General features: G+C 31.3%; 2 protein-coding genes and 1 long non-coding RNA gene across 3 annotated transcripts; 2 read left to right on the top strand and 1 right to left on the bottom strand.

Moving 5' to 3' along the window:
• Positions 1 to 380: 380 nt before the first annotated feature.
• On the top strand, positions 381 to 3,025 carry LOC100647945 (farnesol dehydrogenase). The gene is made up of 7 exons (XM_003401471.4): positions 381 to 534; positions 740 to 847; positions 938 to 1,091; positions 1,413 to 1,625; positions 1,960 to 2,210; positions 2,354 to 2,500; positions 2,624 to 3,025. Exons 3-7 carry the CDS (start codon positions 1,004 to 1,006, stop codon positions 2,663 to 2,665), a joined length of 741 nt encoding a protein of 246 aa, XP_003401519.1. The 5' UTR covers positions 381 to 534; positions 740 to 847; positions 938 to 1,003; the 3' UTR covers positions 2,666 to 3,025.
• Positions 3,026 to 5,981: 2,956 nt separating this feature from the next.
• Positions 5,982 to 9,272, bottom strand: LOC125386378. The gene is made up of 2 exons (XR_007226455.1): positions 7,780 to 9,272; positions 5,982 to 7,704 (listed from the first exon to the last, which is right to left on the bottom strand). It is a non-coding gene; the product is annotated as an uncharacterized LOC125386378 (long non-coding RNA).
• Positions 9,273 to 9,530: 258 nt separating this feature from the next.
• Positions 9,531 to 10,954, top strand: LOC100648073 (dehydrogenase/reductase SDR family member 11). Its single transcript, XM_003401472.4, has 4 exons — positions 9,531 to 9,665; positions 10,042 to 10,306; positions 10,406 to 10,578; positions 10,671 to 10,954. Exons 1-4 carry the CDS (start codon positions 9,531 to 9,533, stop codon positions 10,842 to 10,844), a joined length of 747 nt encoding a protein of 248 aa, XP_003401520.1. The 3' UTR covers positions 10,845 to 10,954.
• Positions 10,955 to 11,618: the final 664 nt, after the last annotated feature.

Here is an 11,618-nt window from a genome sequence, read left to right on the forward strand (position 1 = left end):
ACGTTCTAATATTTCCTTTCTTTTTTTCTAAATTAGTGCTCCAATAGTACAATGGATGTTTGAAGCGACAGGATAATTGATTTGGCAATCTAAAGCGCGTCGCTCATTAGCCTTAATTCGCTAACGAACTACTTCCTTATACACTTTGCAAATAAGACATACTAACTTGAAGACATATACATAATATAACACGTATACGATAATGTAATTATACATTAACAAGTAACAAAAATTTTCCCATCTGATCACGATTGGTATATTCTTATTCTATAAATAAATAAAGAACATGCTGTTATCCCATTATGTACCATAGAGGCACAATGACAAACAAACGACAAGGGCTTCCCAATTAACGTTCTATATGTACGCACCTAGCCATATAGTGCGCAGCTCATCGTAACTGCAGTCGAGCAAAGAAGTTCATCACGGTCGCTTCGAACAAATATCTTCAATAAAGTCTAATTCGCAAAATCTCAAGTTTAGTTTAAAGAGAAAGATTCATCTATCAAAAACTGAACAAAAATTTCGGAAAATGTAATTAAGTAATCCATATTCTTTTTAATTTAGAAAGATAAAGACGTGAAACATTTCTTGACTGAAATGTCCACTAATAGAACTTAGGAGTATACTAAAACTTATTGACGCCTTCTCTCTAAATTTTCTCTGTGTTTCAATATTTGTATTATTAATTGCATTATATTATGTTTATATCATTAATGAAATTATATTATTCTATAAGAATAAGTAGGAGGAGATCGTATGAGAATGGAAATATAGATCGCAGACAGGATGTCAGAAATCTCGCAAACAACATTAATTGTCGAGGACATATCGAGCCGAAGGCTAGGTATGGTTTACCACGAGACTATCGGATTTCCTGCTGAACCAGTCGCAATTGATTTTTAGCCGCCGTTACTTTTTACCTATCGGTTTCTAGACTTATAAGCGATCTTATTACTGGAGCTGCGTCGAACAGTCGCGATCTGTAAGTGAAATAGCGAGGATGGACAGATGGGCAGGAAAGGTGGCCGTGGTTACGGGCGCGAGTGCTGGAATCGGGGCTGCGATCGTCAAACAATTAGTCAGTCATGGTAAGCTTCGACAGTTCTTTTTATTATTATTATTAGATAATTATATTTTAAAAATTTCGGAAAATGCTTACAAAATTCCTTTGGTAAACGATATGTTTCGCGTTTAATCCTAGGTTTAAAGAAAGAAGAACGAATGAAATTTTTAACACTTTTATACGGAGATTAGAGACTTGAGGAAATTGAAGAATTAATCATCAGGAATGTAAAATAAACTAATTTAAAACATAAAGATAAAACCTAATCTAAATGAAATAAATTGAAGGCTAACCATAAATTAAAAGAAAATTATTGTTTAAAAATTAATAAATTGATTTCTATAAGGTATGGTGGTGGCTGGCCTTGCCAGAAGAGTAGAGAAGATAAAGGAACTGGAGCAAGGATTGGAAGAGTGTTCAGGGAAACTACACGCCGTCGAATGCGACGTATCGAAGGAAGAAAGCGTGATCTCTGCTTTCGCATGGGTGCAGGAAAATCTTGGGCCTGCTAGCGTGTTGGTAAACAATGCTGGAATGACCAAAGAATCTTCTCTTATAGGTAATTCCTTAAACTTGAATGTATTCAATATCGTAGTCAATTTAGGTATGAATCGAGAAATGGAATTTAAGAATTTTATGTCTCTGAACAAGTTTTCTTCAAAGTTATTATTGCGTACTCAATTTAAGTTTCAAAATTTCGATATCAAATTTAGAATTTTTTATCTATTTAAAAGATAGCTATATAAATGTATTCAAGCCATAATTACGAATATTAAGTATAAATCAAGATGTAGACGTAGAATATTTCGATTATCAATATTCCAAAAATAATCAAATTTCCTAATTATTATTATTTGTTAATTAACGAATTGATAGCTTCGTTAAATCTACAGATGGAAATCTAGAAGATTGGCATACAGTTTTCGACGTGAACGTTTTTGGATTGTGCCTCTGCACGAAAGAAGCTATTCGTATGATGCGAGAAGCAGGGGGAGAGGGTGTCATTATAAACGTGAACAGCCTCGCGGGTGAAAGAGTGCCTTTTATACCCGGATTCTCTGTTTATCCAGCTTCAAAGAGAGCCGTCACTGCTCTGGCACAGACTTTACGACACGAACTCACAGGAACCCAAATTAGGGTCACGGTTGGTGACCAATTATTCTATATAAATAATAAAATATAAAAAAATATCACAGAAAAATAAGATTATAAATGATTGCAATAATAAAAGAAAAATTTCCAGAAACATTCTGGATATCTTAATTTCCTTTTTACTACAAATTCTAGGGAATTAGTCCAGGATTAGTGGGCACGGAATTAATGGTATCCTATAGTACGTATTCCGAGGAAGCATTAGCATCGTTCCCTACATTGGACCCTGAAGACGTCGCTTCAGCTGCAATATACATTTTAACATGTGCTCCACATGTTGTCGTGAGTAAATCATCACTCGAAATCGATCTTCTTGGAAATGCTTATTTAAAAATCTTGCATTCTTCATCTTCGATTTATTTTATGGATATTAAAATTCATATTGTTTTTAAATTGTATTTTCAGGTTCAAGATATTGTTCTGCGACCTTTAGGCGAGTCTTGGTAGTGAACATGCGATGCAATTCAGCATTAGTTGCAGTATAGTTAGAGTTATTCAGTTATTCGTTACATTTATTATGGGATAAATAATTGTTACAAAAATAACAACGTTTAGGGAGAATAGAATTTATTATATTATTAATCGAAACTTCTCTAACACATACGTAGATGACAATTTTGTTGTTGATTGAAATTCATGTTCCGCTTAACAAATTCTAATACCTTACTATTTTAGTACTACTATATATACTACTATGTAATGCAAAAAAAATTCTTCAACGCTGATGCTAATATTTCAACCTTAAACTGAAATGAAACTTTCCCAACCTTTACTCTGAAAATAAATTTAACCATTCTTCTTAAGAAATTGTTTGAATTATTTTTTTCTATTCTCTATCATTGAGAACATTTTCAATATTTAAAGAAGAGATACGTCTATGCGTCTACGCCTTTTATCTATTCTTCTATGTATCCCAGTTCCCTCTCCCCGCTTATTTCCAATGAAAACAATTGATATTATGATATAACCTATGTGTCGTGTATTGTATTTAAGTATCTGCAAATTGCGAACGACGTTCCCTCAAAATGGAGATATTTCAGCTTGCCGAAAAGAAGAAAGCTTTCGCACCACCGGAGAAACGTTATAAGAACCCCTTTAAAGAGGCCATCAAAGTGGGACGAATCTTTATTTTAAATAAAGGAATTTTATTCAAAGATAAAATTTCCATACATATATTTTAAACTATCAGCCGAAAATTGTATAGAAAACTGATCTTATTGCGAAATCATAAATTTTATCGATAACATCCTGGGATACCTTAAAAATTCAAATAAAACACAAGTCGAGGAATTTTACTATGAATATTACGTATATATTATTTAACGTTACAAAATATACATATATAAAATTAATATAGATGAAAATTTTTACGAAAATTTGAAAATTTGATGAATAGAATAAATAATATACTTTTATAATATACGTTTATAATAATATACTAAGTTTATAAATGTATGTATAATTGAAGTAGTTACGAGAATTATGGAGCTATCACAAACCGCTTACCAAAAGACAGGAAATACGGAGCGCGAAACGTTTGTTCAAGGAAGCGAGTAATCTTATGCAGAAAGAGGAAGAATTAAAGAAAGTCAATCGTTTAATCAGCAAAGGATTGTTTTATAACCCGAATTTTCACGCATTTTATGCCCTGAAAGGAGATATACATTTACTTGAAGGTCTCTGAAATTATAATATAATAAATATAGATTTAATTTATTTTTTGGAATTGAATTTTTATATGCGTATCTATCGTTTTCATTGTCGATGGATAATTAATAAAAATCAGCAGTTAAATTAGTTATTCTGCGAAATGTCTCGTAACTTGTAAAGATTTGTTTAAAAAACTTGTTTAAAAATCGAAATTTTTTGGAGACAATTTACTCTAAGAATTTCTCTTTCCTATTTTCCTTCTCTCTTTTTGAAATTAAAAGTGTGATTCCTAACGTTTTATTAAATAAAAATTCATTTCCGCCTCAAAAATCGCGAATAGTACGGAAAAATTACTTTACCATTTTTATCAAGGCAAAGATGTCTTTAAAGAAATGCCCTAATACACACAAAAGCCGCGAATATTACCGAAAATTGTTCGATTTAAGGAAAATGGACGAATGCCATCAAAAGCTACGAAAATGCCAAGTCAATGGCCAGATTCGATCATACACTATCGAAAGAAGGAATGAAAGTTATATACAATAAGCAATTAATGGATGCCTACATGAAAAGAGGAGACTGGTACAGCGAAAATAATTTATTAGTAGAAGCTCTAGGCGATTATGAACAAGTCTACCTGCTTAAGTTATGCGAAATGGATATGACAGAGATACAAGTATACGATCTTATTCCCTATTGTTATTAATTTTTTCGCATATTAATATTACGTGTGTCAAAACAGGATAAATTGTTAGATATCATACCTAAGTTGCACAAATACGATATATTTCGGAGATATTGGAACAAATTTATATTGAATGCCGATTCTATAAGGACATCCAATTTGCTGGCCGTGCACGCAAAATATAAAATTCATTTAAAGCAAATGGGAATTGCTAGGCACATGCTTCTAAAAGCTTTAAACCTTGATAAGAATAATGAGAAAGCTAAAGAATTGTTACAAGTTCGCATCTTCTTAATATTAAATTAAGTTAATTACGAATATATAATGATATAAAGATGATATGAATTAAACAATTCTAAGATAAAAGTAATGGAATGTACCTGATATAATGATAACATATAAACACACATCTGAATTAATTACAGTCACTAAAATTATTGATAGTTACTCAATTATCTACAATACATTTATTTTTCATATTACAAAAGATACAAACAATCATTAATTAATATACATATTATACATATACCAAGCTAATGAACACAATGTATATGTGTATATACAGACAGTTTAAACGTCATAGATTGTTCAATTTCTTTTTCTTTTCTTTCTCTTCCTTTTTTATATTGTTTATATTAAATACCTTTATAAATTTTTGTTAGAGTAGTGAACAATTATATCTAGTCCATTGGAATTACATTAAATTTCAATTCCCTTCCAATTTTCAAGAATATTAGTAATACTCTAATAATCACAATTTTTTATTAGATTCTATTAGCAATAAAATCCTCTGATCCTGTGCGATTGTAGAATATTATTCTTCGGATATCTATTATTCTTAGAAAAATACTATTCTTTCGTTAATACTATTCGCTTACTATCATTCGACTCGTCCTCGTCACGCTTACCACGCCTCAGCCTATATAAGGAGCTTTTCACAGACGAATAAGTTGGAACATTGGTGATAAATTCATATCCCCTATTCACCAGTTGTCCCACTTCTTCCTTGTATATCTGAGCGATCGGCAGCACTTCCTCTTTTGCTCTCTTCCGCGCTATAGCCACGTGCTTCTTCACCTCACATTTAGCTAGGTCAGGCTTACACGTGTGTTCAATGAATTTCAAAATTTCCCCATTTCTTGTGGCCATTCGACCTTTACACCTGGACGTCTTTTCGTTTAAACATAGCCACGTTATTACCTCCCCATTGCACCTGTACTGACGAAATTGATAGCCCTTGTAGAGGACTAGTGGTTTACCTTTTGATGTTTCCACTATTTCCATTTCTTTCCTTTTTTCTCTCTTCTTTTCTTCTTTGCTTCGCAAAAAATTTTTTACGATCTTTATTAAAACAAAATTTTCTTTGAAAAAAGGTCGTAATACTTATAAAAACAACAATTATTAAAACCAAAAAATTTCTTGATCCTCTTCTTTTTCTTCCTTTCTGTTCTTGCTTCTTTTCTTAATTTCTTTAATTGAGATGAGAAATGAGGTTGACAAAGGAGGGTAGGAGGACTTGGTCGCACGGAAGTGACTTCACGACTGCTGATGATCCGAAGATTTAGACCCGAGGTAAAGTTCATGTCTAACCGCACCTTCGGGTTCCACGGAAAAATAAGCAGCGTGAACGGAGACCGCAAATCGCGCTAATTCCTCCGCGACCACAGCCGCATGACCGCAACCTGCACAGCCGGCTGCTAGATCCTCCATGATCCCGGTGAAATCGTTTCCAATAATTTACACCAACTGATTCATTCGATATATAAAAGTAATAGAACTGTTATGTTTGTTATGTATATATATGTTTATAATATTTAAAAAGATCATAATATTTATGATATAATAATATAATAATTTATTCTTCTTTTTAGAATCATGCAAATCCTTTTTAAGTCTTTGGTTTGTGTAGTAAGTAATGTTTCTGTAAAGTATCTGTTATTATATCTTACCTGCTCACAACACAATATGTAACTTCCTTCATTTACAATAATTTAGTGTTAATTGTAATAATCAATGTAACTTTCCATCGTTTAAAAAGGGGTAAAAATATTATTTTATTTAATTGATCATCGATCAAATTTTGAGAATGATGTTGTACATCATTCCAAATTAAAAAGTATAATTGAAAACTATAAAAACTAATATACTAAAAAACATTCCATTACTTATATCCTCTTTGTTGTAAGTCTTATAAATTGATTTATAAGTTATATATTATATATTTTATATATTTATTGTATCACGTACATACACAGGTGGTATTTAGTACTGGTCACACATTATCAGCATATACCGTCCTATGGTGCATGTACAATTGTTATGACAAAGCTTTGATTATAGTCGAAAAAGCACTAGATTGTAATCCATACAATCCAGGATTCAATTTACTGAAAGCGATAGTCTTGCGATTATCTGGTCGTTTCGAAGAAGCAAATTTTTGGTTACAAAGTCTCAGCGACAATTTCTACAAATTAATGGAACCGACAGTAGACAAAGAAAAATCGCTCATGGGAAAAGTTTCTATTAGCGAAGCGAGGAATCAGTTGATCAAACAATGGTACTTAATACGGTAAAAATAAAATACGATAATAGTATATATTAATATATATTAATGATAGAATATATCGATATTAATAAAATATATGCATATTCTTGACGGCAAGAATATAAAAATAGTGAGATCATAACAGTGACGGATTCAGAAGCCTTTCTTGGATTTTTACATAATGTATTTTTCTACATAAGTACATTTTTGAACCTTCTTTTACAAGATTTAAAATTTGCTTGTAATTTATATTTGAATATCTCTATTTGATATTGTAGCCTAAATAATTGAATTCACATCAATTATACCTGTATATCCAAAAAGTTTTTCAGAATGTAATATAACATTCGTATATATTATTACTCTTGGGGGGGGGGGGGGAGGGGGAGGATCGATCCCTACCGATATCTCTGAATCCGCCACTTTTTACCAGTATAAAGTCACACTAAAGTGGAAATATCTTTCTTTTTTACTATATTGATAGTAATTACTACATCGATAAAAATTAACCTGTAACTGCAAAAGAAGACGTTTCAGCGCCTTAAATCTCCTCAAATTTCTGTTTTGGAAACCAAATCTTCAAATCAGTACTGTTCACTTCCAAACCTGAAAAATTTTATAACCTTATGACATAACTCTCTTTCACCAAAAGTATATTAATTGTATTATTCTTCAATTTACCTTAAAAATCCATCTAAATGACTTGTTACCAAAAATCATCACAGATATTTCACATTAAATTTACATTTTACACTTTTAAAAATTAGAACACGCGGTGCGTAACGATACAACGTTCTCTCAATCGGAAGTAGAATTCAAACTTGCTAGTCTATCGAACATCTAACCGTTTCAAAACAACGTTAAAAACTTTCGAATACTCCATTTATAGATACGATATGGCGATGCAATGCATGTTGGACGATAAACTCGACGCAGCAGTACGAATTGTATATAAAAGTAACCTAGCCAAGCACTATGCGGAGCCGTATATATTATTAGGCGATTACTTTCTGAAAAATAAGGATATCGATACGGCACTGAAGTCGTACTTAAAATGCCGCGAAAAGATACGCGAGATGGAATATCCGGTATCTCAAAAGACGATTGATCTGACAAAACGAATAATCGATATTTTAAACGATAAAGCAGAAATGGCGGTAAATAAGGGACATTCGAATCAGGCTATAGATATAGCTACGCAAGCGCTTCAAATACTCGAGGAAGATAAAATACCATTGCAAGAATTACGCTTACAGCGTGGTCGTATCCTTCTTTATAAAGCTCGTGCCCTATTTCAGATCGAGAATAAACAAAATATGCGAAAAAAACGAAGCTGTGAAATTGCAGCTGATAGTATGCGATTCGTTCGCGAACTAAACGCAGATCTATATCAAACATTGTATAACGACAGAGATATCGAAGGTGTCATCGATCGATTTGCGCCAACTCGGAAGCTACCGCGATCTTTGAAAATCCTTATGCAATTTTCTTAAGAAATATTGTTATATGGATATATTTTAAAAGAATTTTAAAGAAAGGTAAACAGAATATTTCAATGATTTGGAAGTATTATTTCGAGGCTAATAAATTATGGAGAACTTAATGAAACAGAATGAAGCGATATTAAAAATACTCATCTGATGCAATAGTTTGAAAACGTTACTCTTGAAAAAGATACCTGTATCTCCTTTTATCAGTGTCCTTGATTGTATTATAGTAAACACATAGCACGTATTTAAAAAAAAACATTCACATTAATGTATTTTTTTACACAGAATTAAAATCGTATCTGCAATTGTATGCTCCCAATAAAAAAGATTGCATAAAATAATATTGTATATCTATAATAATGTTTCTTATTCTTTATAACTAAAATATTAAAAAACTATTCCTCTTTTCATTCATAAATTTCTAATATCTCATGCAATGTAACATTCGATAAAGACATTTATAAAATTGATTATACGATTTTATTTTATTATCGTAAGATCATCGTTATTTTGTAAATTCATATATTTTGCTTTTCCAATTCATATATATTAAAAGAAAAAAAAGTTAAGTACTACAGATAATTACGCAAAATTTATTTCTCATGAAAAGTGTCTTATATCAAAACACATCCTATCTGTAATAAACTGTCTACCATCATAAAAGTATCAATATCCTGTATGATTTATTATTACAGTTTCCTGCAAATAATGCAATATCGTTTCAAATGTCAATATAAGAACAACCTACATAGTACCCATGGTTGAAGAAAAGCTGACTGATATATTTCTGTCTGTCTGAAGATTAACGCGACCTCGGTAATCTTGGGCCACAATTTTACTCTGGTATAAAAAGAGGCGCCAGTGTTTTAAAATGCAGATACATTTTGTAACTTCAATTCCACGGTTCTTTCTCATATAATCACACAAATCAAACACATCATCATGGAACAACGTTGGGCTGACAAAGTTGCTTTAATTACTGGAGCCAACTGTAGCAGTGGCAAATGCCTAGCAGAATGTCTGGTTGGCAAAGGAATGAAAGTTATTGGCATTGCCTCAGAGGTTGACAAAGTAAAGGTATGTTTCTTGTAAAAATTATTCTTTGAACAAGTAACAAGTAATACAACTTCATAATAAATAAAATTTCATTACTATAAAAAAAAGAGTCATCTTCATTACTCATTGTGAGCTTTAAAAATATTTCATCGCCTATTTACTGTTAGTAGATTTAAGGCAACTTCATTCTATTCAGCATTTTTTCCTTCTTCCACATACAAGTATTGTAATCATATCTTCAATGTTCAATAGTGTTGTTTAATTTTACATAGATCGCAAAATGTTTCATTTAGATAAACGTAGATTTAAAACAGTTTTTTTTCTTTTGTATCTTAACGTTTTTATTTATAGAATAATTATGTAGAATTCAAATGTTATTAACTTTAATTCTAAACAGGCACTTGCTGAGGAACTAAAGTCGAAGCCTGGAAAACTGTTTCCTCTACAGTGTGACCTTTCCAATCAGAATGACATACTGCATGTTTTGGAATGGGTTGAAAAGAATTTAGGAGCCATAGACATCCTCATCAATAACGCTGCTAATAACATAGATATCTCACTACAGTCTGGTGAAATGGAAGACTGGAAGAAAATGTTTGATGTAAACTTCCTTGGATTGACTTGGATGACCAAGGAAGCTCTAAAGTTAATGAAGAAGAAAGGTAGGTATTTATAAAATGTAAGCAAGTCAAAGAAGTTTCAGAATGTTTCAGTGTCCAGGATGCAAATTTTTCGTATTCTCTTATTGTTTTGTTCTACAGGAATTGACAATGGTATTATTGTAAACATCAATGATGCTTCTTGGCTGAAAGCACCAATTAATTGTGATCGTCCAATATCCCCAGCTTACATAGCCAGCAAATTTGCTTTGAATTTCTTGACAGAAAGCCTTAGATCCGAATTAGCACAAGTTGAATCTAACATCAAAGTCATTGTAAGTGTTCTACTATGTTTATTCTTGCTTCTGGAGCTACTATCTTTGAAATTCTATTCTTGATGATTACTGTATGTGCTTTTTTGTTATAGTCAATTTGTCCTGGTTTGGTGGAGAGTGAGATGACTGCTCAATGGTTAAAGGAAAATCCTCGTATGGCTTTGAAACCCAAAGATGTGACTGATTGTGTTCTCTTCGCGTTACAATCTCCTGACTCAGTACTCATCAAAGAAATAGTTGTCTCACCAATCCGCGAAGCGATATAAAAGAAAGATATCATATCGATTATTTTTACTGTTTAATGTAAAATATGCTAATTAACACTTGTAAATATAACAAATACAAATTTTTGCAATATATACATATATACCAATCAGTCGTTCTTCATAAAGTTTAATACTGCTTCATAAGATATTTGTATTGATCAAAAGCTGTTACAAACAATTCAGAATCAAGAAGAAGAATAATTTATTCATTGATCGCGTAACAAAGATATGATAAGATATATGATAAAAAAGAAAAGAAAATTATATTTATGAAATAATAAAATTAAATATATTAGATACATATATATCTAATATATGTAGAATATTTGTAACAAATATTAATTGCAATAATATTAGATACAACCTATCTTACAAAACGATTACTTCATAAATCCAAGCAGCGGAACTCTGCTCTCCTATTGATCCTTGATGGATCATCTGAACAGAACTGATAATAGGTTAATAATATCATATTTTCTTCTTTTTCGTATTACTTACCTAAATTTCTTTTTTATTATAGACATTGAGAAACATTTCTTCACACTTTGTTAGTACCAATCGATTTTTATTATGCGTAACAAATATTTAAATAAAATACTCTTTTTTAACATAAAAAAAGTATATTTAGACCTTTCTTATTAGAAAATATATTTTTTGCTATTATTAAACTTGTAATATCATGTTTTTAATATCATGTATTTCATTTGAACTTTAGAAGAAAATAATTCGCGAAGGAGGGTGAATCCATACTCACGTATATTTCCCTCTTGCTTC

The sequence above is a fragment of the Bombus terrestris genome, chromosome 15 (genome assembly GCF_910591885.1).
Source record: "Bombus terrestris chromosome 15, iyBomTerr1.2, whole genome shotgun sequence".
NCBI classification, from domain to species: Eukaryota; Metazoa; Arthropoda; class Insecta; order Hymenoptera; family Apidae; genus Bombus; species Bombus terrestris.

Excerpts from the sequence above, each read along its gene's own strand:
- LOC100647945 (XM_003401471.4), top strand. The coding sequence starts at position 1,004 with ATGGACAGATGGGCAGGAAAGGTGGCCGTGGTTACGGGCGCGAGTGCT. Across the intron at positions 1,092-1,412 it reads CAAACAATTAGTCAGTCATG|GTATGGTGGTGGCTGGCCTT; the intron begins GTAAGCTTCGAC and ends GATTTCTATAAG. Across the intron at positions 1,626-1,959 it reads CAAAGAATCTTCTCTTATAG|ATGGAAATCTAGAAGATTGG; the intron begins GTAATTCCTTAA and ends TTAAATCTACAG.
- LOC100648073 (XM_003401472.4), top strand. The coding sequence starts at position 9,531 with ATGGAACAACGTTGGGCTGACAAAGTTGCTTTAATTACTGGAGCCAAC. Across the intron at positions 10,307-10,405 it reads AAAGTTAATGAAGAAGAAAG|GAATTGACAATGGTATTATT; the intron begins GTAGGTATTTAT and ends TTTGTTCTACAG. Across the intron at positions 10,579-10,670 it reads AATCTAACATCAAAGTCATT|TCAATTTGTCCTGGTTTGGT; the intron begins GTAAGTGTTCTA and ends TTTTTGTTATAG.